General features: G+C 37.5%; 1 protein-coding gene across 3 annotated transcripts in view; it reads left to right on the forward strand.

The window, feature by feature from the left end:
- The window catches only part of RNLS (renalase, FAD dependent amine oxidase), a 290,024-nt gene that overhangs the window by 254,937 nt on the left and 11,457 nt on the right, over positions 1-23,630 (forward strand). For 2 of the 3 annotated variants that reach the window (XM_007179152.3, XM_057531202.1), the window contains exon 7: positions 20,594-23,245. The exons of the other annotated variant lie outside the window; for it this stretch is intronic. In XM_007179152.3, coding sequence (XP_007179214.2) covers positions 20,594-20,746 — 153 coding nt within the window. In that variant the 3' untranslated portion in view covers positions 20,747-23,245. Of the gene's footprint in view, positions 1-20,593; positions 23,246-23,630 lie in introns of those variants that run through there. 3 annotated transcript variants of the gene reach the window in all.

Here is a 23,630-nt window from a genome sequence, read left to right on the forward strand (position 1 = left end):
TCTACCTGCCTCTCAGGTCCTTCCCTCCTCTTCACTGACCCTCTGTTTTGAATGGCTGCTGCAACAAATTACTGCAAGTTTGGAAGCTTAAAACAACACAAATTTATTATCGTACAGTTCTGGAGGTCAGAGGTTCAAGATGGGTCTCAGTGGGCTAAAATTAAAGTGTCAGCAGGGCTGTGTTTCTTTCTGTAGGCTCTAAGAGAGAATCCATTTTCTGGCCATTTACATCTTCTAGAAGCTGCCCACAATCTTTGGCTTGAGACCCCTTCCTCCATCTTTAAAGTCAGCAACAGCAGGTCAAGTCCTTCTCATATTGCATCACTCTGACCTTTCCTCATGCCTCAGTCCTCCTTAAAGGGCCCTTGTGATTACAGGGGACCCACCTGCATAATCTAGGACACTCCTCATCTCAGGGTCCAGTGGTTGGCAACATTAATTCCAGCTGTATCCTTAACTCTTTCTTGACATTTAACATTTACAAGTTCTAGTGGTTAGGATGTAGACATCCTATTTCAGCCTTATTTCTGCCTAGCACACCCTTCTTTCCCCCAGAATTCTTTGGTAGATTCCTTTATGAGGCAGTATCTCCCACTCCTCTCATAAAACCTCTGGGGAGAGCACCAGCCCTTTAAAGCTTGAAGAGCAGCCACTTTAGGAAGTGGCTGCTCTCTGAAAGAGGGCAGGGAGTATTTTGTGGGGGGGCAGTTTTCTGTTTCCCCGATGATACTCTTCGTGCCTTCTGCTGCCTCTAATGTCATATATCCACAGTGACAGCAGGGGGGTGAAAGATGGTTGTTCATTTATTCATTTGGTTAGTCGTTTATTCCATAAGCATTCAACGAATGCCTAGGACATGTCTAATACTCTGCCCATGGAATCCTAGAGACTAATCTTTGCTGAAAGCCTTCTCCTAAGACACTAAATCGAATTTTTTGTCTTGAGTAAGATAACGCTGCTTTTTTGTGGGTGCTGCTTTTAAGGAAAGAGGCAGATCAAGAAAGAAGGCGTGTTTGAAAGACTTGGGAGCTGGTCTGTGCCTCCCATTTGGGGTTTGAATAAAACACTTGAGTAGGTGGTTCAAACAAATATAACAAAGCAATGGCAGATTTTTCATGATGCTCAGTTCCTCCTTTTTGCAGATATTTGCCTTCCATTATTTAAATGTTTATCCAGTTAATATAACTTGATGCCTAGGCTGTGATGCATTGAATTAAGATTTCTGTAACAAGTATGATATATTAATCCATTCAGCAGAAGAGTAATAACTGAAAACACCTTTCCATGTACATTGACAGGGGACACTTAATCAGTTTGATAACCCTAATACTCTCACCACAATTATTCGCTATGCCTTCCTTTGTTTCAGAGTCTATCATGATGCCTTTCCCAAACTATAGTAAATGTATGATTTGCTTGCGAGTTTAATGCTAATTTTCCCCCATCTTTCTGTAGTTCCTGAAAATTTCAGTGGCTTTTTCTCTCACTTAGCACATTCATGGATTACTTTATTTTTAAAAAATCACTGAATCTATTTCAAATACCAAGGAGATCAAGAGAGGAGTTTGAGGGGGGTAGGAGAGTCAGGTGGTAAATGAATACCTTGGTATCTTTGGCAAAAATAAATGGATTTGGACTAGACTATTAAGCTTTTGCTGTAAAGTTAGAAATTAGTTATCTTCTATAGTTAGGTTTTTTTCACTTGGTCTTTTGCCCTGAGACTGTACTTTCTCTCTCCTCAATGGTAGTCCTTTTATATTCTTTAAAGAGAAGTATGATGAACTCTTTAAGAATCTGATCAAAGCTATGAATGTGAAGATGTTCATCCTTTCAAAATATACATGTACACATAAACACAAAATTGCATCTAATTATGAAAATTTATCAATATAAGCAACCTAAAAGTCCTCCCATGAATCCAGCATTAAGGACACCTGCTGTAAATATTATATTCCTATAACCCAAACAAATCAAGAACCCCTCTTTAGCCCAGTCTTGTGTTGTAGTCTAAGAAACAAAATTCAACAACCAAAAGGAATGTAAAGTAACTCTCATCTTTACTAATATCTTCTATAGAACTTTAAAGAATATCCAAAATTCATCATCCTTAGCAGTACTTTTTGAAGTTTCTCTTCTCATTCCTTATATATCCCACTTCTAGAAGCTCCCTCAAATCTTTTTGCACCCTTAACTCTAGTTTTCCACAGTTTTCCCTGATAATCAGCCATGCAGGCTTATCTCTTTTTTTCTTTCCTCTCTTCAGCCTCCCATTCACGTTCCTCACTTTTAACTCTATCTTTTTTTCCCCCAGTCTTAGAAAAGTAAATCTTAGACCTTTTCAATGCAAATTCCCCATTTTGGCTTCCTCAGGTCTTCCCCAGTTGATTACCTTGGTTGACATAGTACTGCCCAGGAGTTGGAAGGAATAAAAGAGAAAAGAGGAAATGTGCAACAGCTTAAGGCCAGAATTTTCTTTAGAGGTTTGTGTTTGGTGGCGGAGGGGGATGTGTACACAGAAAAGCCTGAGTTCACCCACATACTTACATTATTCCCTCATGAGATTAATTTCTGGCCAGTAGCTGTGTCTGATTTCAGCATTGGAAGATCAGGTCGTAATTGATATTTCCATTTTTTCCTTTTCTTTCTTACGTATTTTCTATTTTATCCTCATTTTCTTCTCTTAGGCAGGTTGAAACTGAAAAGCGGTGACTGATTGATTGTATGAATATACCAAAATTATGAATCCAAATGATTGCCCCCTTCAACATAGTCAGTCACCCTAATAAGCCACACCCTTATTTCAACAAGATCAGGCATCTCTTTCAGAGCCTGACACATATTCCTCAGCATGTAATCAGTTGAATCAGGTCTTTGAAAGCTGAGCTTGACTTTAATGTTTTAGAAACAACCAAAGTCATTTGGACTTAAATCTTTTTAATAAAATGGATGACCAGTCTTGACAATTTTCTTAAATGTTTTTATAGAATTAAAGAAATATAGCTGTTTGTATTTAATCTGTTTTAATGTGTCTAGTAAGCTGATTCTAAAAGCTGCTACCCCTAAAAGACATTGGGCAGTGCATCACTACAGATTTAACCATAAGGCCTTCTAGGATAAGTGCTTTGAAGGACAATAGTCAGTTGTGTTTATCAGTTAAATACATTAGATGTTTTGTTTTGTAATTTATTTCTAGGATAAAATCATGCTCTTTTGGTCATTCTGCCACTAAGACTTTTCTCCCATATTTGTGCCTTGTAATTCCTGGATTTTTGATAACGTGGTGTAATTATGATCTTGGACTTTGGAGTCAGACAGACTTCGGTTCAAACCTCAGCTTTCCCTGTGCCTTTGAGAAGCTAGACTGTAACTTTAAGCCTCAGGGCCCCATCTGTAAATGGTACAACTGAACCTCCCTCATAGGGTTGTGGTCAGAATAAAAGGGGAGAACACAGTAGAAAACATTTACTACAAAACTAGCACAAAGCAAGTTCTCAATTAATATTATTAAATAGGGGTAGCAAGAGGAGGAGGAGGAGAGGAGGTGGGTGAAAGTGATTCCATGGTTATTTCTTAGTAGATGAGCTCTGTGTGTCTCTTGCTCTCTTTTCTGGTACCTCTCTTCATGCCCACATGCTGTCCTACTTTTTATTTTTTCTTACTCTCTTCTCTTTTCAGAGTCTCTGACTTTTCTCTTTGTTTCACATACACAGATAGTTCTGGACAAGGATATTTCAGAAGGACTGACTCAATGCCAGGGGCTGTGACACTAATTCATACCATAGGGACCGTTAACATCAGCCAAGATGAAATAAAAGTGGTGTATCCCTGTGGACACAAGGACAAGGAACTCTTGTCAGTTTTTTTCAGCTTATAGATTTTTCAGCTTCTTGCCATTCATTCCAAAACTATCTTGTCTGGTAATTTAACACAATTTATGACATGAGTCAGAATTTCCTAGCATGAAATTATGGCCACAAGAGCACTCTTGCCTATGTGCCGTAAGTTTATGGTAACCTATGGAGAGCCAAACAGGCCCTTTGGGACTGATGGACTATGGCATGACCCAATCTACCGAGAGCAGGAAATCTAACAGGTGTCAGTCCTGAGCATTCCTTTGAGTAATCTCTCACCTCTTTCTCACTGGCACAGAACTAGCCAGTTGCTTCACTTTATTCTGGGGTAGCTACATATGCATGAGATCATCAGCTGAGAAATTCTGATCATTGAATTAGGGATGTTCAGTCACAGTTTAATTGAAGTTTATATGGGCAGATATTTCCCCTTTTCATAAAATTCCATATTATATGAGCTATTAAATGTTTTAACACATATGAATTTAATTAAATCATTTTTTTTTCAAGTACTCATGACAGGAACTTACCTGCCACGTAGTCAGCATCACACTTTTTCGAAAAAGCTATTTTGAACAGCATTACTTTACAGAAAACTTTAAAAAGGAGTCTGTCATTTTTCCTGTACAAATGCAAAATATATTCATCTGCACCCAGTATTACTACTGAAAACTGGATGATGGATGTTATTATATGGGTGTGGACAACCTAAAAGAAATAGGCCCTTTCCCATAAAGGGAAGTCCACTTGGTCTGTTTAGAGTAGACATCAGTATTATGCTCTAAAACTAACAAGCTGAACTAAAAAGTTCAGTTAACAAACGCTATTTATACCGACATTAGAAATTAATAATATATATTCATCTTTTCATTTAACATACATTTATTGAGTTCCTACTATGTGCCAGACATTATACTGGATTCTAAAGACTCAAAGACAGCTCCCTTCATTCAAGGACCTTCCCATATAATCAACAAGGCTGACCAATAAGCAGATAATTATGATATGGTACAGTTTGTTCTAAGAAAGAGATACACAATGTACTGTGTGCACAGAGAGCAGATTTGAGGAGAAAGTGGTAATAAATAGCTTCCTACAAGAACATGTCATTTGAGCTAAATCCTACAAGATTAAGTCAGAGGGGCAAAGGGAATGATGATGGAATGATGTTCTAACATTGTGTACACTTTCCCAGAGGCAGGAGAGTGCAAGATACATTCTTACTTTTCATCTTGATCTTGCCATCATCTGTTATAGCATTCATATAAACCATGACAATCTACATCATCATTTTATTAGAGAGTGTATATGCATAATCATTCTCTCTCTCTCTCTCAAAAATGCCATTTATTAATCCCCTACTCTGTGTAGCTCACTAGGCTCTGTATGTAACTCGCTTCATCTCTACCCTGTGAAGGTTTATACTCCTTCCCCATTGCACAGGTCAGAAAGTTGGGGAGTTGAGAGCTCAGTGCCTTGTGTGAGGTTCTTCCACTAGGAAGTGGCAAAAATGGAATTCAAACACAGGTCTATTTAAAATCTAGTGCTTTTAAACACTCATTCTACTGCTGGTAATTGAGATCTGGCTTTCCTCCAATTATGACACATTCTTCTACCATCATTCTGTTGGCTGCTATCAGTTAGAAATAATAATTAACGTTTATACTCTGATTTTAGAAAGTACTTTTATACTTGTTTTCATTTGATCCTCACAACAATTCTGACAGATCAGGAAGCATCTTTGTTTAAATGAGGAAACTGAGGTTCAAGTTGACTGTTTTGCCTAACATGATGCAATGAGTGAGCAGCAAAATAGAAACTGAATATGTCAGTTTTACATTCAAAAGTCCAAGTTTCACACTGTATACAAAAATTAACTAAAAATGGATCATAGACCTAAATATAATACCTTAAACTATAAAACTTCTAGATGAAAACATAGGAGAAAATCTTTACAATCTTTGGTTTGGCAAACATTTCTTAGATAGCATGCAGAAATCACAAACCATAAAAGGATAAATTGATAAATTGGGCTTGATCAAAATTTTAAAAATGTCTTTGAAAGGCAGTGTTAAGAAAATGAAAAGACAAGCCACAGACTTGGAGAAAATGTTTGCAAAAACATATATCTGATAAAAGACTGGTATCCAGAATATATAAAGAACACTCACAAATCAGTAATAAGAAAACAAATGGCCCAATTATTTAAAACTGGGCAAAAGATTTGAAAGAGCACTTCACAAAGGATAGGTGTGAATTAAACCATGGAAGTGTAAGAGTTCTACAATGAAACCACAAAACATTGCTGAAAGAAACTAAAGAAGACTTAAATAAATAAATAAAAGATATCTCATGTTCATAGTTTGCAAGACTCAATATTTTTATGATGACAATATTATCCAAAGTGACCTACAGATTTATTACAGTGTCTATCAAAATCCCAATGGCCTTTGCAGAAATGGAAAAGCTAATCCAAAAATTCACATGGAGTTGCAAGGGACCCCAAATAGCCAAAACAATCTTGAAAAAGAATAAAGTTGGAGGACTTACACTTTCTGATTTCCAAACTTTCTGCAAAGCTACCATAATCAAAACAGTGTGGTAATGACATAAGAATAGACATATAGATCTAGATCATGGAATAGAATCAAGAGCCCAGAAATAAACCCATACCTGTGGTGAGTTGATTTCTGACAAGGTTCCCCAAAACATTCAATGGAAAAAGAATAGTCTCTTCAACATATAGTGCTGGAACAGCAGGATATCCATATACAAAAGAATGAAGTTGGACCCTTACCTTACACCACATGCAAAAATTCACTTAAAATGGATTGAAAGCATAAATATGTGAACTAAAATCATAAAACTCCTAGAAGAAAACATAGGTGGTAAATCTTTATGACCTTGTATTCAGCAGTGGTTTCTTAAATATAAAACCAAAAGCATAAGTAACAAGAAAAAAAAGTAGGTAATTTGGACTTCATCAAAATGCAAACCTTGTGTGCACAGAAGGATTAGCAAGGAAGTGAAAAAAACAACCCTAGAACAGGAGAAAATATTTGTGAATCACTTGTCTGATATGGGTCTACTATTCAGAATATATTAAGAACTCTTATAAATCAATAGCAAAAAGCCAAACTGTTCAGTTTAAAACTGTGCAAAAGACTTGAAAAACTTGAATAGACATTTCTCCAAAGAAGATACAAATGGTCAACAAGCACATGAAAAGATGCCCACATCATTAGTCATTAAGGAAACGCAAACTAAAACCAAATGAGATACCATTTCACAACCACTAAGATGGCAATAATTTCTTTAAAAACCGAAAAATAAGTGCTGGTAAGGATATAGAGAAATTGGAATGCTCCAATTACCTTGCTGGTGGGAATATAAAATGGTTTAGCCACTGTGGAAAACAGTTTGGCAGTTCCTCAATAAAATAAACATAGAATTACAGTATGATCAATCTATTCCAATCCTCGGTATAAACCCAGAAGAAATGAAAACGTGTTCACATAAAACTGTATACACAAATGTTCATAACAGCATGATTCACAATAGACAAAGGTAGAAACAATCCAACTGATGAATGGATAAATAAAATGTGGTATACCCATAAGATGGAATATCATTCAGCCATAAAAAGCAATGAAGTTGGTACATGCTACAGAATGGGTGAACCTTGAAAATGTTATGCTAAGTGAAAGAAACCAGACACAAAGGCCTCATCTTGAATGATTCCATTTATGTGAAATATCCAGAATAAGCACATTCATAGAGACAGAAAATAGATAAATGTTTGCCAGTGACTACTAATGATAAATTTCATGTTATGTATATTTTACCACCCACAAAAAAAAGGAGAAGAGATGTGGATGGCAAGCAAGCACACAAAAATATGCTGAACATCATTGGTCCTTGGGGAAATGCAAATTAAAATGACAATGAGATACCATGGCACACCTACTAGAATGGCTCAAATCAAAAATTCATCCCCAAATGCTGGCGGGGATGTGGAGCAACTGGAATTCTCACATATCACCGTGGGAGTGCAGCATGGCATGGCCCCTTAGGAAAAGAGTTTCACAGTGTCTTACAAAGTTAAATATACACTTACCAAATGACCCAGCAACCCCACTCTTAGGAATTTACCCAAGAGAAATGAAGTCATATATCCACATCAAAACTATATGTGAATGTTTGTAGCAGCTTTATTAATAATAGCCAAAAACTAGAAATATCTCAAATATTAATGACCTGGTAATGGTCAAAACTGTTGCACATCCATAAATGCAAAACTACACTGTAATAAAATGGAACAAACTGATAATATTTGCAATAACATGAGTAAATCTCAGAAGCATTATCTAAGTGAAAGAATCCAGACTCATAGGCTACATACTGTATTATTCTATTTGTATGACTTTCTGGAATCGGCAAAACTGTAGGGACAAAACACTCACGCCAGGGGCTGTGATTGGGTGAATGGGGTTAACTAAAAAAAGAGGCACAAGGGAATTTGGGGGAAGCTGATGAGAACACTCTCTATATTGTTTTATAGTGGTAGTTACACAGCTGTGTACATTGTCAAAATTTACAGAACAGTACACATAAAAAAGAGTGAATTTTACTGTATGTAAATTATACCTCAATTAATCTGACTTTAAAAACCACTTGTTTTTTTAACCTCCACTATTGTCTGAGGAGCACAAGCATTGACCCTTTTATTTTCACAGTATTAAAAGTAGAAAGAAGGTTGTTTCTAGACCTGAAGATCAAAATGGCTGCAATCTTTTTGCCATAATTGCAGAACCCAAACAAAAAGCTATTGGGTCTGTTCAACATGAATGAGAACCAGAAAGAAATAATGGCCATGCTTCTGGGTTGTCAAGAAGAAGGGAAAGGGAATGCGAGAAGGGATGAAGAAGGATTGAATTAGTGGGAAATTAAGCAGCTATTAACTTAAGTGGGGGAGAAGTAGTGATTAGGCTTAGCTGAGTAGGAAAGATGATTTTAAGTTTTTCTCTCGACTCAAAATCAAAAGCATTTTTGGCCCTCTACATTCTTGGAGCCCAAGCAATTTGATCGTTTGAGAGATTGTGATGCAACATTTATATTTAGATGAAAACAAAAGGATTCAAGTCTTAAATCACCTTGTAAGTAGGAACTGGTTTTTGTACCCTCACACCTTATATAGGGCTCGGCAGCTACTAGGAACACAACAAATATTTGAAGAGTTAATGAATGAATATACTAAAACTTGCTGAAGGATAGAGCGACTTTCTATTAAATTAAAAACTTTAAAGGGAAATGTAGTACGACTGTTGTTTTGTCCATTATTACTGCCACAGTACTATAGAGAAAACAGTATCTCATTCTTTATTGTGTGCTTGTTCTGAATAAGTCCTCATCAAAATAGACTGCTCCAGTGTTTTCAGGACTTTAAAAGACAGAATAGGTCTAAAAGAATTCAGTGTAGACATCACCAATTGAATATACAATTTCAGCAAAGTATGTCCTTTGCACTTCGAGCCCACTAAAGCTGCTACATGGATCATAGAATTGATTTGTGGCACTTTCTGCCTGCATCTACCCAATGTTTTATTAAAATAGAATAGACAAATACCAATAAAGAGAAAAGCTACACTGAGAATTGACCAAACCACACCACTTTCTTCACACCTAGGGTATTGCAACCAATAGTAATTTTACAGCATCTCTCTGTGTACCAGATACAGAGCTCTGTAGCCAGAAGCCCAAAATACAAGCAAACCTTTCCCTAAAGCACAACAAAGAAACGGGTTTATGAAATCACCGTTAAATATAATAGAACACTGGAGAGATGAGTAGAACAGAGGCAAGATAAGATGATGCACATAACACATAAGAACCAATTTAAAATGTACTATCTCTGCAGGAAATCAACCATGTGTTGATAAAGCTCTTTATGAATATTAAGTACTATAACATGATATAGGATTGAGAGCCTCAAGCACGAGTGGCCAAAAGAGGTACAATATTTTTTAAGGAAATATACCAAAAAATAGATCAAATGGTATCATCAGCACCCTGAATGTATCATTATTATCCCAGTTCTGAGTATCACTTATCTTCAATAATATGCGGTATATGGTTAAGAAATAATCCTTATCAACACTTTTCTTAAGAATGTAACAAATATATTCCATATGTCTGTGATTTCTGGCTGTGCCACAAAAAATCTGCACATGGAGAGTTGACTCTTCTAAGAAAGAATTTTTAAAAGATAAAAAAATTAGACATAAATTGGCTAGGTCATCCAGAAAAATTGTGTTTTTTATCCTTTGTCACACCTATAGCTTTCAAGAATGTATTTACCATCTCCGAGGGAAGAAGTTATTTAAAGGATTATTTAGACTTTATGTCTGTGCAGGCGCAGTGCAGTTTAGCTGTAATCTATGGAAATAGCATAGGCTGTGTCACTATGGTCTCCATCTTTTGAAACAAAGGCAGACATCTGTATATCCCTTTATACACACACATAGGCATTCACACGTACACATTCATCCAGTTCCATTTTATACCCCTTTCAAGGTGTTCTTTATACAATGGCATTTTATGAGATGAGGGTGAATTATCTGGATATGAAACCATCTTTACTACCTATTTGAAATTCAGACTGATTCAAATATTCCTAGTGCCTTTGCCTGGACTCCACAAAATGTGAGCTAGAGATAGAGAATTCAGCTTTCCAGGAGTGATGACGTAAGTGTCAGCGCAAGGATTATGGACACCAGAATAGTTGTTTCCTGGACAATGAAGTTGCTCAAGAAAGGAGTTAGAATGGTGAGGTGTGATGACACAGAAGGAAAAAGAAAAATTCAGAGACAGAGAAACCAAGGGAAGTTATTTTCATAGAGAAGAAAATTCCACCACATTTAAAGACCACTTGAACACTGAGAATTTAAAGCTTTCAAAAGTTTGAATTAGTTTTTTGGTGGCCCGTGTACATACATCCTTTGAGCAAACATTTATTCGATACCAACCATGTACAATGGAGATGTAAATGGAGATGCTGGAAATACAAGAATGAATAAAACACAGTACCCATAGCTTTCTATTTCTGAGGACTCAAAAGCCTTTTAAACATCAAATATCTCTTACCGAATTGTAATTTGGTGAGTTAAATGTAGAGGAATCAACAACATCTTATTGCCTTTTCATCAAACTCCAGAGGGACCTTAAAAAAAATAAGAGAGGGGCTTCCCTGGTGGCGCAGTGGTTGAGAATCTGCCTGCCAATGCAGGGGACACGGGTTCGAGCCCTGGTCTGGGAAGATCCCACATGCCGCGGAGCAACTAGGCCCGTGAGCCACATCTACTGAGCCTGCGCGTCTGGAGCCTGTGCTCCGCAACAAGAGAAGCTGCGGTAGTGAGAGGCCCGCGCGCCACGATGAAGAGTGGCCCCCGCTTGCCCCAACTAGAGAAAGCCCTCGCACAGAAACGAAGACCCAACACAGCCAAAAATAAATAAATAAATAAATAAATAAATAAATAAAAATTTTTTAAAAATAAAATAAAAATAAGAGAAAGGGATAGACATATTACATTTTTTTTTTTTTTTTTTTTTAAGGATTTTCTTATTTATTTATTTATTTATTTATTTTTGGCTGTGTTGGGTCTTCGGTTCGTGCGAGGGCTTTCTCCAGTTGCGGCAAGCGGGGGCCACTCTTCATCGCGGTGCGGGGACCGCTCTTCATCGCGGTGCGCGGGCCTTTCTCTATCGCGGCCCCTCCCGTCGCGGGGCACAGGCTCCAGACGCGCAGGCTCAGCAATTGTGGCTCACGGGCCCAGCCGCTCCGCGGCATGTGGGATCTTCCCAGACCAGGGCTCGAACCCGTGTCCCCTGCATTAGCAGGCAGATTCTCAACCACTGCGCCACCAGTGAAGCCCGACATATTACATTTTTAATTTGGCCAACAGAAAACATTTTGTACTGTTAAAAAAAAAAATCTGTATTCGACTTTCATTTCTCAGATCTCCCTTTCCTGTATCACAGAAACTTACTTAGCATCAGTAGTATTCTTCACTATTGACACAACACTGCAGTCTCATCTTTTTCAGAGTGCCTGGACTAGTTCCCCATCTATAAATATGTAAACAAACATTTCCATTGACATCAGCATAAGTTATGGTCTCTCGTTCATTTATTTACATTTCTCCCTGTTTTAGTAAACAGGCATATATAGATGCTTATAATCAATACCTTGGGAATATGGTAAGAATGGGGAGAGTTGTAAACAGAGAATCAATACAAACCACGTTTACCTTCTAGGTACTTGCAATTTGGAGGTAGGTATGTATTCCACATTTAATCAAGTCTTTTTCCCCCATTCCTATTTTTCTCCACACCTTTTATGATTACTACCTGAAAATTTCGCTTCAGGAAAACAAACAAAATGTTTTACCCCAGATTCTAGGTCTATCTAGATTAATATTTGTATAAAAGGGAGGTTGAGCGAGTTTCTGGGAAATAAGTTTTACACAAGATTTTATTCCATTTTTTAAAATTACTCATCCACTCACCAAGTCCAAACTTAGGTTGTCCAGTGTTACTTGAGATTACTGATGGTTTTGCAAAGCCGACCTTTGCTGCTCCCCAACCCCTCTTTTATGGGCAACATTCCTCAGGCTGACAGAGACTCTGCTCTGAGCCGCATCAAGCACCTCGCCCCAGAGCAGTGGTTCCAAGCGTGTTTACTTCATGGACTAGTAAAATCCCTCGAAATATTTTGGGAACCAATATCATATTGCTATCTTTTTATTCTGCAATTAAGAATTTAAAAAGTAAAACATAGCTACAAGAATTTAATGCAAAGAATAACCCACCCAAAAATATGTAGTAAAGATATCACCTCATAACAATTTATAAATAGAATACATTTTGCTCTATGAAAAAGTTCATAATCCTTATTTTTTCTCTTCTTGCCATAGATTGACTTTTGGGAACCACTACCTTTGAGCTTTGCATAGGGGCTATAAAAGAATAAGTTAACCAAATATTCAATTTCTGCTGTTTATGTACTATGGCATGGGTTCAGGTTTACACTGGCAGCAGAGTAGAGGAAGTGAGGAAATGTATGAATCAGCTCCATACCATCTCAGGCCTCCTAGCTATTCATATTGCCAGTGTGGTCAGTACCTCACAAACACAATGGACAGGGGAAATGCCAACACAACGATATTATTACTCAGAGCTTACCCCAATCAAGTTAGTGTGCAACTAGGAGACAATAAGATTTCCTTGAAATCCAGGGACAGTTTAAGGAAAGTCACCCTCTGACATTGGAATTGATTAAAAACCGATTTAAAAGATGTAGTGTGTGTATCAAAAGCACAAGTGATGGTTTAGACATCTCCATCTGCCGTCAAGACTCAGGCATACCCAAGTTTAAATAAAGTGACCCTGAAGAATGTAGAGCAACATACGCAAACAATAAAATTACCTACAGTCTTTTATAACACCAGAGCATTTTTTTAATGTGAATTCTTTCAAATGCAGTTGAGAAATAGGAGGGCAGTAGTACCACCGGGGAATCGTATTGGTTTTGTACATGTTTACGTTTTCTCACAAGCAAACAAATATTTGCTTCAGCAAATATGAAAATCTTAAGAAAGAAACTGAAAATCTCCAGAGGTCTCTTCCTTTAGTGCCATAGTGGCTGCTACAGAGGCCTCAAGAACCACGGGGTTTTCCACCATGTTACACTCTTCAGCAAAAGCGTAAGTGCCGATGAAAAAACCACAAAGACATTTCCCCTTTGGTAAAATGATGGACTGATGAAGAAGGCTATATCCTGGATATTTTTAATTTTGGTCAAATTGGTCTCTTTTAGAAGCAGCTTCCGCTCAGGACCTATTACATCTCAAAGGAGGAAGCATAAGCCCCAGAGTTTAGGCTGCAAACATGTCCCTAGATTCAGAGGCTGGGAAAATGTTATTAATCTTGCTAGTCACTTTACTTTATTGTTTTTGTTAGTGCTTTCAAAGTTCTTTAGGTTTTGAATTACCTGCACCAACTCTATCTTCCTACAAGCCCTGATACTTGTAACGCACAGTTTTATAGAACTATGGTTGTAGCCAAAATATATGTATTTCATTTTCACCCAGCAGTCAAAGACCCTATGTGACCCTTGGAAGGGCAGTGGTCTAGAAGGAGGTTACTTGTAGTTTATTAGAAGGAATTGGAATTGAGCTTCCAGCATCATTAGAGGAAATGGCTCCTGATGTGATTCTAATTCTTGGCATTGAAATATCTCTGCTTTGGACAAAGGCAATGCATCAGACTCTCCTGGCTTAACGAGAAAAGAAGGGGAAAAAACAGTAAAGAATATTTAATTCTCTTATTTCTAATTACGTGTTTGCTCTGCAATCTTCTAATCCAGGATTGGTATATAGGATTCCTCTCAAGTGCCAACTCCAATTGACTGGTAGTGGCTGCCTGAAGCGATGAAGTGAGAAGGATGCTGAGTCCACTTCTGGGCTCAGTGGAGAAGAATGCCACAATTGATTAGTGATGTCTGTCAGGAGATACCACACATGTGTCACCCCTATAATCTATGTTACAGTTGAGGAAATTTGCCTACTAAGATGAATGGTCTGGGCAGACGACAAGATTCGGTTCTGGAATCGGTACATTTACTTTTGTAAATGAACAAATCGATTCTGTGATAACCAGTCCATCTCTGTCAGTTTCACCTGAGGCTGCTCATTTGGGTGAACTGAGAAAATGGAGGGTTTAAACCAGCAATGCTGAAGACCTTAGAAATCCTGACACTGAGATGTTGCTTGCCTGAAAAGGCCCTGCTTAAAGGATCCTGCCACTCAGTATCTTTGTCCTAGTTATGCATTTACTAACTAGTAAGTTAGTAAGTGCATAACAAGTACTTCTTCTCTTACCCTATTTAATATTTGCCATATTTTATCAATTGTAAGCTGCCATCAAATCGGTATGCACCAGGAGACAGTCAAGATGTAGTGTTCACACATGTGAATTTGGTTATTTTTAGTGGTCTAACAGTGGGACCACCACTGCAACCCCTTGATATTTAAAGTAACAAATAATTTAAGGACCATTTGAGAAAAGAATATGAGCCTTGGTTGCTACCTAAAAACCTTTCTTTACCACTGGAGAGAAAGTGCACAATCAGAACTTGAAGAACAGGTATCAGCGTCTTGGAGGAAAACCCCAGAAAGGACAATTCCGTGGAGCACTCTTGTAAGAAATGGTGCATGGCCAGCACTCAAGGCTGCACAGAGGACAGATTATGTGGGGAAGAGCATGGACATTGACACCCTTAGTGAAAGAGTGCTTCACAGAAGTCAAACTCTGAATGTGAAGATTCTGGAAAAGCTAACCAACTTATTCCTCTTTTATTTCCTTTTTATGTTTGCAAAAGATCTACATGTAGATAATTCTAAAAGAACTTCTCTAGTAAGTAGAAAATAAAGCTTTGTGTCATGCTGACACCATTTAAAAAAATTTCTCATTGGTGCTTAAAATATTGATGGTGCCTTAGATTCAGTGAAATGCAGTATAATCTACATCCATAACAAGCTGCAGCAAGCACCTGATTGTTCATAGGTTGTCTAAGTTCTCTCAAGTTAGTTGCACAGCTAGGATTAAAGCTTATGAGACCTTAATTCTTGCCTAGCTCACTTGAATATCACCTAGTGCCATATTTCAGAAAGTCAACAAATGGGCTGAACGGCCAACTAGAACTGGTCACCCTAAAATAGAGCCACCGTGTAGGCCAAATCAATGAGATTGTTCTATGGGTAGACTTCTGACAGTCCAAGGACAAGCTTTAGCTGTCAACATAGGTTTGGAAGAAAGAAGGTACGTTGTCATGTGTGTCACTGAATTTTTTTGCTAACCATCAACTATAATTTTGTGGAAATACCCATTTAGCCTACTTGTCTGCCTCCTTCTTTCTTTTCATCTTTAATTTCATTCTCACCCCCAAGGGACTATTTTTGTGTGACTTTTCACAATTAATAATCATTCTAAAAAGAAACTACTAGGTTAAATCATATAAAAGTTGACAGTATTTTACCATTTCTGACCTACAGAATCAGCAAATTTATGTAGTTTAATTTAATACATGACATAGGAGACACTCACATACAGCAGTTCGCAGAGACATTTATCATTACTGAGAGCCTTCTAAATACAATAGCTCTTCCATTTGAGCTTCTGCCAGCTCTGTGGGAGCCACTGAACAACACTTTTTGTGTAGCTGGTTCCCTATGAACACCATTTGATCAACTATGTGTACGATATTCTGTCTTTTTTTAAACTCAGTAAACATTTATTGCACACTTCATGTGGGCTAGGCACCATTTTCAGCCTTGGGTACAAAGATTAGTGCATCACAGCCCTCACTTTTCAGAGCATGCAGTCTAGGAAGGGAGACAGGCATGGACATAATTACAGTGCAAAATAGCAAGTAACATAATAGATATAAATAACATGCTGAAAAGGCACTTACCCTGCCTGGCAGAGCAAGAAGACCTCTGAGCAGGTGACATTTGTGCTAGTTCTTAAAGGATAAGCAAATTACTTGGCAGAAAAGAGAGGGAGCAATACAACATCACTAAGCAGAATGACTTGTTCAAAGTCACAGAAGCACAACAAAGAAGGATGTGCTTGAAGAACCTTAGTTTGAATGTAGATAGGACACATGGCAAAAGTGAGAGAAGCAGCAAGAGGGGAGGCTTGGATGGAGGTAAGATTGGGTTATGAAGGGCCTTCCATGGGGGGCTGAGGAGTTTGCATTTTATTCTACAGGTGGAGAGGAGTCACAAGACACACATAGGTTTAAATCACTTAGCTATAAAACTGCTTTTTCTGCTTTGAATTTGTATGTCCAGTCCAGTCATCACCTAAGTATATAGAACCATTATATTAGCGACCCGCAGTATCAGCTTCTGCAGTTTGAGTTCTTTCTTACCCGCCTTGGCACACATGTGAGCCCAAGCATCCTGGATTTCCAAGGGGTTGTTTCAGCCCTGACATCTCTCTTAAACACAGTCATTGAGCTGTGGTTCCTCACTGTGGCTGGAAGCATAGCCAAAGGCTGCATTACTGTGAGAGATTGTGGCTTTGACAATTACGTGCTCCTCCACTGCAGGGCTCTCTACTTCACATGGGTGAAGGAGGTTGCCAACACACCCTTCATGTTTTCATATTTTCCTCATCGGGTAATTGTAAAATGGGCGAATCCACCTAAATGCAGCAAGATTGATTTCATCCCAACTGCAGACTGGCTAATCAGTGGCCCAGTTTTCCAGCCATGTGATCTGGCATCTGGCACTTAACCACTCATCAAATGAAATTACACAGCACCGATAAATTACCACCTCACCCCTAGGCAGAACTTTTTTCCTTAAGCTACCTCCTGCTTAACACTTGTCTAATGTTTAATAGTACCATGGTTTATCCATACAGGGATGTCAGCTGGAATGTATCAAAACTTTACTACAAATGGAGATTTATATATGTGTGTGTATAAATTAAACATAGATAGACACACATATAGGTATATATATATGAATATGTATGAATGAGTTATCCCATTTATGTGAATTTTCCAGATGACTATTAAACATTTTTGTTTTATTTTACTTAAATTAAGTCTTTATGGAAACATTTCTGAAGGGGTTGGAGGGGCGAGTTCAGGAGTTCTGCTTTGTTTGAATGTTTCTTCACCTCCGAGCTTTCTGTCCTCGGGAAAGTAACAGTCTTTCTGAGTCTCAGCTTTCTCAGCTATAAAATGAGAATAGTAGTAACTACCTCACAGGTTGCTGTGTGAATTAAGTGGGGTGTGCGTGTAACGCATTTGGTATGCAGTGAACATTCGAGAAATGCCAACAATTAATACTTTATGCATATTAGAGTTGATTCTGGAATATTGGGGCCTTTATCATGAGCATTAATGATTGCAGGAAAACTAATAGCTAGTACCCTTGGGGACTATTAAGAGCCAGAAAGCTATTTGCCCTCCACTAAGTGACCCCAGACTGCCAGGCTTTTTCCCAGCCCTGTCTGGTTTTCGAGTGTTTCTACAGCATCCCTTGCTTTCAGACTACAAATTGTCATGTTCTAAAATCGCTAATATATAGGAGCCCAGCAGTTTTCTTTCTCCCTTAGTGTTTCACCGACAAATCAAGTCATCCAACTTGTTTAAATTCCATCTAAAGCAGGAGATTAAAAAGCTCCCATTGAACACCCAAGTCTGTGCTTCAGTGTCTGTACTATGTGCTATCTATTTTAGCCACTCAAAGATCTTTTCTACCCATTTCAAGTTTATCGGCTATGGAAAGACAAATAGTGCACGATCTCACATGTGGAATCTAAAATAGTCAAATGCATAGAAGCAGAGAGTAGAATGGTGATCACCAGGGGCTGGTGGGAGGGGAAAATAAGGAGATGTTGGTCAAAGGGTACAAAGTTTCAGTTATATATGATGAAGCAGTTCTAGCAATCTAATGTACAGCAACATGACTATAGTTAATTATACTGTATTATACACTTGAAATTTCCTAAGAGAGCAGATCTTATTAATTACCTTGATTATGGTGATTATTTTTCAATGTATACATATAATACAACATCAAGTTGTACATCTTAAATATATACAATTTTTATTTGTCAATTATACTTCAGTAAAGCTGGGGAAAAAAAGAAATTATGATTCAACATAATAAATTAAAACTATGACCTAATTTTCTTAAAAGATTATCTGCAGTGTCTATGATAGATGATATTGCTATCAAGTGACCTCCAGAAGAGTGAGGGGATACTTTTAACATTTTACATTTGTATCTGATACAGGTCTTTAAAGATCCATATCTTAAGTGATTCAAGAAGGAAATAATTGTACCACCTCTTTTTTTAAAGCAAAATATGGCATATAAATAAAAATATCTATGCAGAGTTTTTCTGGTTTTAAAAAATTATAAAAGCATATACTAACTCAGCCTATCAAAAACCTAAATCAGCTCCATAATCCAAATAGCATTTATTACATTTCTTGATTTTTTGGTGTGATTTTTAAACAAGCAAATCCTCATGGGCCTTATTCTATTACTCTTCATGAAAACACTGTATAAGAGAGACCAGAACTGCCACGTTGTAGTCTATGTGAATGGCGCCCCCTGAAGTTGTGCGGGAAAGTAGTCCCAAGTGAGATTGCCTTTATGATAGTTTTGTGTAATTTGGTTTTTTAGGGAGTTTTTGGTGCTTCAGTAGCCAAAGCACCAGTGTCCAAGATAAATACATTCATCTCCAGCTCATTCCACTTTCTGCGAATGCTTGTTAGCAACATACATTCCAATTTAGAGAATAATTTTTCCACGAAATAACCTCTATACCTTTTTCATCATTTCAAATATTATAAACCTGGTTCTACAAAATAAAATAAGTCCCAGACTTCAGCTGATTCTCCCTACTTTTGGTGCATGTATAGTAAATTCTAAATTCTTAATAGACTTTATTTATAAATTTTGTGTTTTTAAAATTTGAAACACAATATTCCTCTTATTTTGCCTCTCGGTTATGTCCCTTCCTCCTGTCAACCCTCTCCCCCAACACACTCACACACACACACACACACACACACACACACACACACACAGACACTGTGACCTGCCCCACAGATTCCTAAACAGTACCCATAGACTGTGACGTTTACACAGGCGGCTCCTTCTCTTTGGAAAGCCCTTTACCTGTTTCCTCCCCTGGCAAACTTTTAGGTGTCTATCAGAACTCACATGAAGTGACCAGTCATGCCCCTTTGAAGCTTTCTCTGTCCTCTGTCAGGTGTGCTGGCCTCCTCCCATGTGTTCTCATAGCACCTTGCCTTTCACTCTGTCTTAGGCCTTAGACACTTATATGCCAGCAGTCATGCTGAACTGGAAACTCCTTAAGGACATGACCCTTTAAATCTCTTTTGAATCCACCTTGTCTGGCACATAGCAGGTTCTCAATAATAGGTGAATGATTTCATGAATTTTGTTCTCCCTAATGAAAAGATTAACTGTACTTTCAACTAATTTAGCAGATCATGACCTATTAATTTTGAAATTCAATACACTTCTGGTTATCTTATCAAATAACTGAAAAAGTAAACATTTAAAAATTTCAATGTAAACACTTGGGCGAGAATCATGCAATTCTTCAGCTCTTCCAGGGAGACCAGATATGGTTACATTTGCACAGAGGAGCAATTTATGGAACTAGGTGGAAATAGTCTACATTTTCAGGCTATCTTCTTTATCAAGATTGAAAGTCAGTACATAATTGACAATAAAAGGATATGGTGTTCTAATTAGTGGGAATAAAGGAAAAGTAGTCCTTGCCCTTGTGACTGATTGGTTTAGGAAAATGTTTTCATTCGTAGAGGAAGGAAGAAGTCCTTACTTTTTTTTCCCTCCCCATGGTGAAAAATTTCAAGCTGAATGACAATTAGCACTAATCTGGCACTTTATAAATTGTGATGTAGCCTTACTAGTCAAGCTGTGAATGTATATTGTTTGCACTTAATCCTTAACTTAGCCAAGGGGCCTTGGCTTAGCTTTCCGTTGCTCATTGTGAAACACCTTGATTTCTCCAGGTAGAGAAACGTTCCCCAGGTGGACATTGACGTGACAGCACAACAGAGCACAGAATGTCAATTTCAATTATTTTTTTAACATTTTCAGGTTACAAATGCTGCTGCCAACTCTCCTGGTCAAATGACTCTTCATCTCAAACCTTTTCTTGTGTGTGGAGGGGATGGATTTACTCAGTCCAACTTTGATGGCTGCGTTGCTTCTGCCTTATGTGTTCTGGAAGCTTTAAAGAATTATATTTAGTACCTGTATTCTTATTTTTTATATGTACTTTGGGGTTTTCACAATTTTCTGTCATTGATTATTTTGTTTTCTATTTTGTTGAGAGAAATTACCGGAAAATTGTTCTTTACTGATGGTTATTTTTCATATGGAGTATAAAATCAATTTTATAATTTCAATAGTTACAACTCATGCTAGAATGAAATTCCTTGTACTTTATACTTTTCTCCACTTTTCTGAATTGCCATGTCTACTCCTTGTTGGAGGCAAAGTAGTGCTTAAGAAAAACAAATGACTCTCCCCCAAAATTATGTCAAATCAAAGTAACAGTTCATGTTCAGAAACCTTTATTATTCTTTTGAAAATTTCAATCCCAAGTGAAGAATAATCATTATCAAGCCCTCATTATAAATCTTCAAGTATGTCCTTGATTCAGTATTTTTACAAATTGCCAAACTACAAGATTCCTCCAAACTGTGGATAACAGAGTGTAATTTTTGTTTCTCATTTCTCTTCCAAGTTATTAAATGATCCTGAATTGTAGGTCACATATGTCATCATCTCTAAGAACGCTGTTTGGAGGGCAACTTGACTGACAAAGAAATGTCTCTTCAAATTTTCAGAAAATAACCAGCTTCAACTTGACTTTCCAAGTCACACAGTACTTTTTAACCTTAAAAAAAAAAATCCAGTCTTAATAGGAAAGATAAAAATTAAGGAGAAACTGAGAGAAATTATATTGATCTTTACCTTTTGCTATCTCCTGTGGCTAGCGCTGTTACTTTTATGTCCTCTGCGGTATGTGCTGTGGCATTTAGACTCTTGTCAAGTTTAATGAATTTAATACAAAAAAATTTACTGAACCAGAAAATAGATGCACTTAAAACAGTTCAATATTTGCCAACTTAGCGGTTCAGCATATCACCCACATGCTTCAGTGACAACCCCATGACTTGTTGGCTGGAGAGAAATTGATCCCCAGCCTTCCAAACAAGCTACCTGTTGCTAATTTGGAAAGCGAAATGGTGAGCTCCATTTTGCCATTTTGAAAGGAAAGAAATTGTTGCAACCTCTCAAACTGAGAAAAGTTCAACAAAAGACTCCTTAGCTTGGTAGTATTTAAAATCTCACACTTGCGTGCCCACTATCATACATACACACACACAGGCATGGGCAGAATTTGTTTATGTAACTACAGAGTGGGTTTTGTGATTCTATGGAATGTCATTATACATCTCCTATTAGCAACCAATTCAGGGAAAACTGAAATGCCTGCATGTGGTTAATATCACTTATTTTTGAAAGCATAGAAAGGAGAAGGGAAATTACTGTGATCTCGGGTATGATATGATAAAAATATTGAGATTTCTTTCATCATTTTGGCCTATATTTGATTAACATTTGTCTTTATTCTGGTTATACCCTTAAAATATGGTAAAATAATACATTCAAATATGTTAAGTAACTATTTTGTTTTTAACTAATATAATTCTGGAGCCATTTGAGTGAAAGCATACTGAAGATTTACAAGCAATGTTATATTCGTTTCATGAGTGTATCTACTCCCAAGAAGAGAGAGAAAATGATTTCTAAAGGTGGAGTGGGTTACCTACAGAAATTATTCTAAGCCATTACTGACGACTTTTAATATCTATTCATTCAAAGTGTGTTTCCCTAATAATTGTGCATCTGCTTAAAAAAGACTATGGCAATACGAGAATGCACTCAACCCTGCTTAGTATGTAGATCATTGTTACTTTGCTAATTTAATCATTTTGAAAATTCATTTTACATTTAGATCCATCTCTGATAGAAAGAGACCAATTCCCTGATGCTCAAATAAGGAAAGAAAATGTTTCAAAAGTTTGTTTTTCTATTTTCATTTACCTCTTCCTCTTGAGAAATTGAAATGGATATGGGACTGTCTTGTGCTAGAAGCCATCAAGCCTCAGATGGCCAGGATGCCCTAAATGACCCAGGGCAAAGGCAGCTAAGTCCCCTGAGAAATAGGGGTCAGCACCTTTTGGCAGAGTTACCAAGGTGTATGTATGTCAGCTCCACAGGACCACACAGCACCACAGTACTTCCAAACAAGAACTTTTATTAAACCAGCCAAGGAAATCTGCTCTGTTTTGAAAGGAGCATATTCAAGTGAGAAACGGCTTGAGCAGTGGGGTGATTTAATACTTGTTAGCTGATAAATATAGACTTTGCTGGAATAAAACTTTATGATGCAGGGTTGAAAAGCTTAATTACTAAACTGTCTATACACATCTTGCTCAGGCAGCGAGGGTGACAAATTATAGCAGTCGAATAGTATGTTTCACCTTTGGCATTTCTGAAGGGGAAAAGTATGCCTAAAAACATCGAGAAAGCAGTAATAATCCCAGACCAGATATTACTGAGGGAAACAAAGACACGTCACCAAGTCTTCTATGCAAAATGCCACCGTCACCACCCCTCCGCCTACTTACTGCCTTGTTAAGTAAAAAGAACAAGGTCAATTTTACATTTATCTGGCATTTTATACATACATATATGTATGTATATATATATATATATATATATATATATATATATATATATATATATATATACCATCCTCCTAACATCTTGTGAAATAAACAGAGCAGAGAATTCTTATTCACATTTGACAAATGAGGAAACTGAGGCACAGAGATTGGCCAACCAAGGTCACATCATCAAATGCAGGACAAGAACCCAGGCCTCCCATGACCCATTTCCATTTACGTGGCACGATGCCGGCGCCAGATGAACATGATAATTAAAGCTGAACTGAAATATTAGTTGGAGGTGCAGTCAGCACCATGTGGTTCTCTTATTGATGTTTCATTTCAGAGAGCTAACACTAATCCTGATGTGATGTATACAGGAGTCTAATATA

Source organism: Balaenoptera acutorostrata, chromosome 16, assembly GCF_949987535.1.
Source record: "Balaenoptera acutorostrata chromosome 16, mBalAcu1.1, whole genome shotgun sequence".
Taxonomy (NCBI): domain Eukaryota; kingdom Metazoa; phylum Chordata; class Mammalia; order Artiodactyla; family Balaenopteridae; genus Balaenoptera; species Balaenoptera acutorostrata.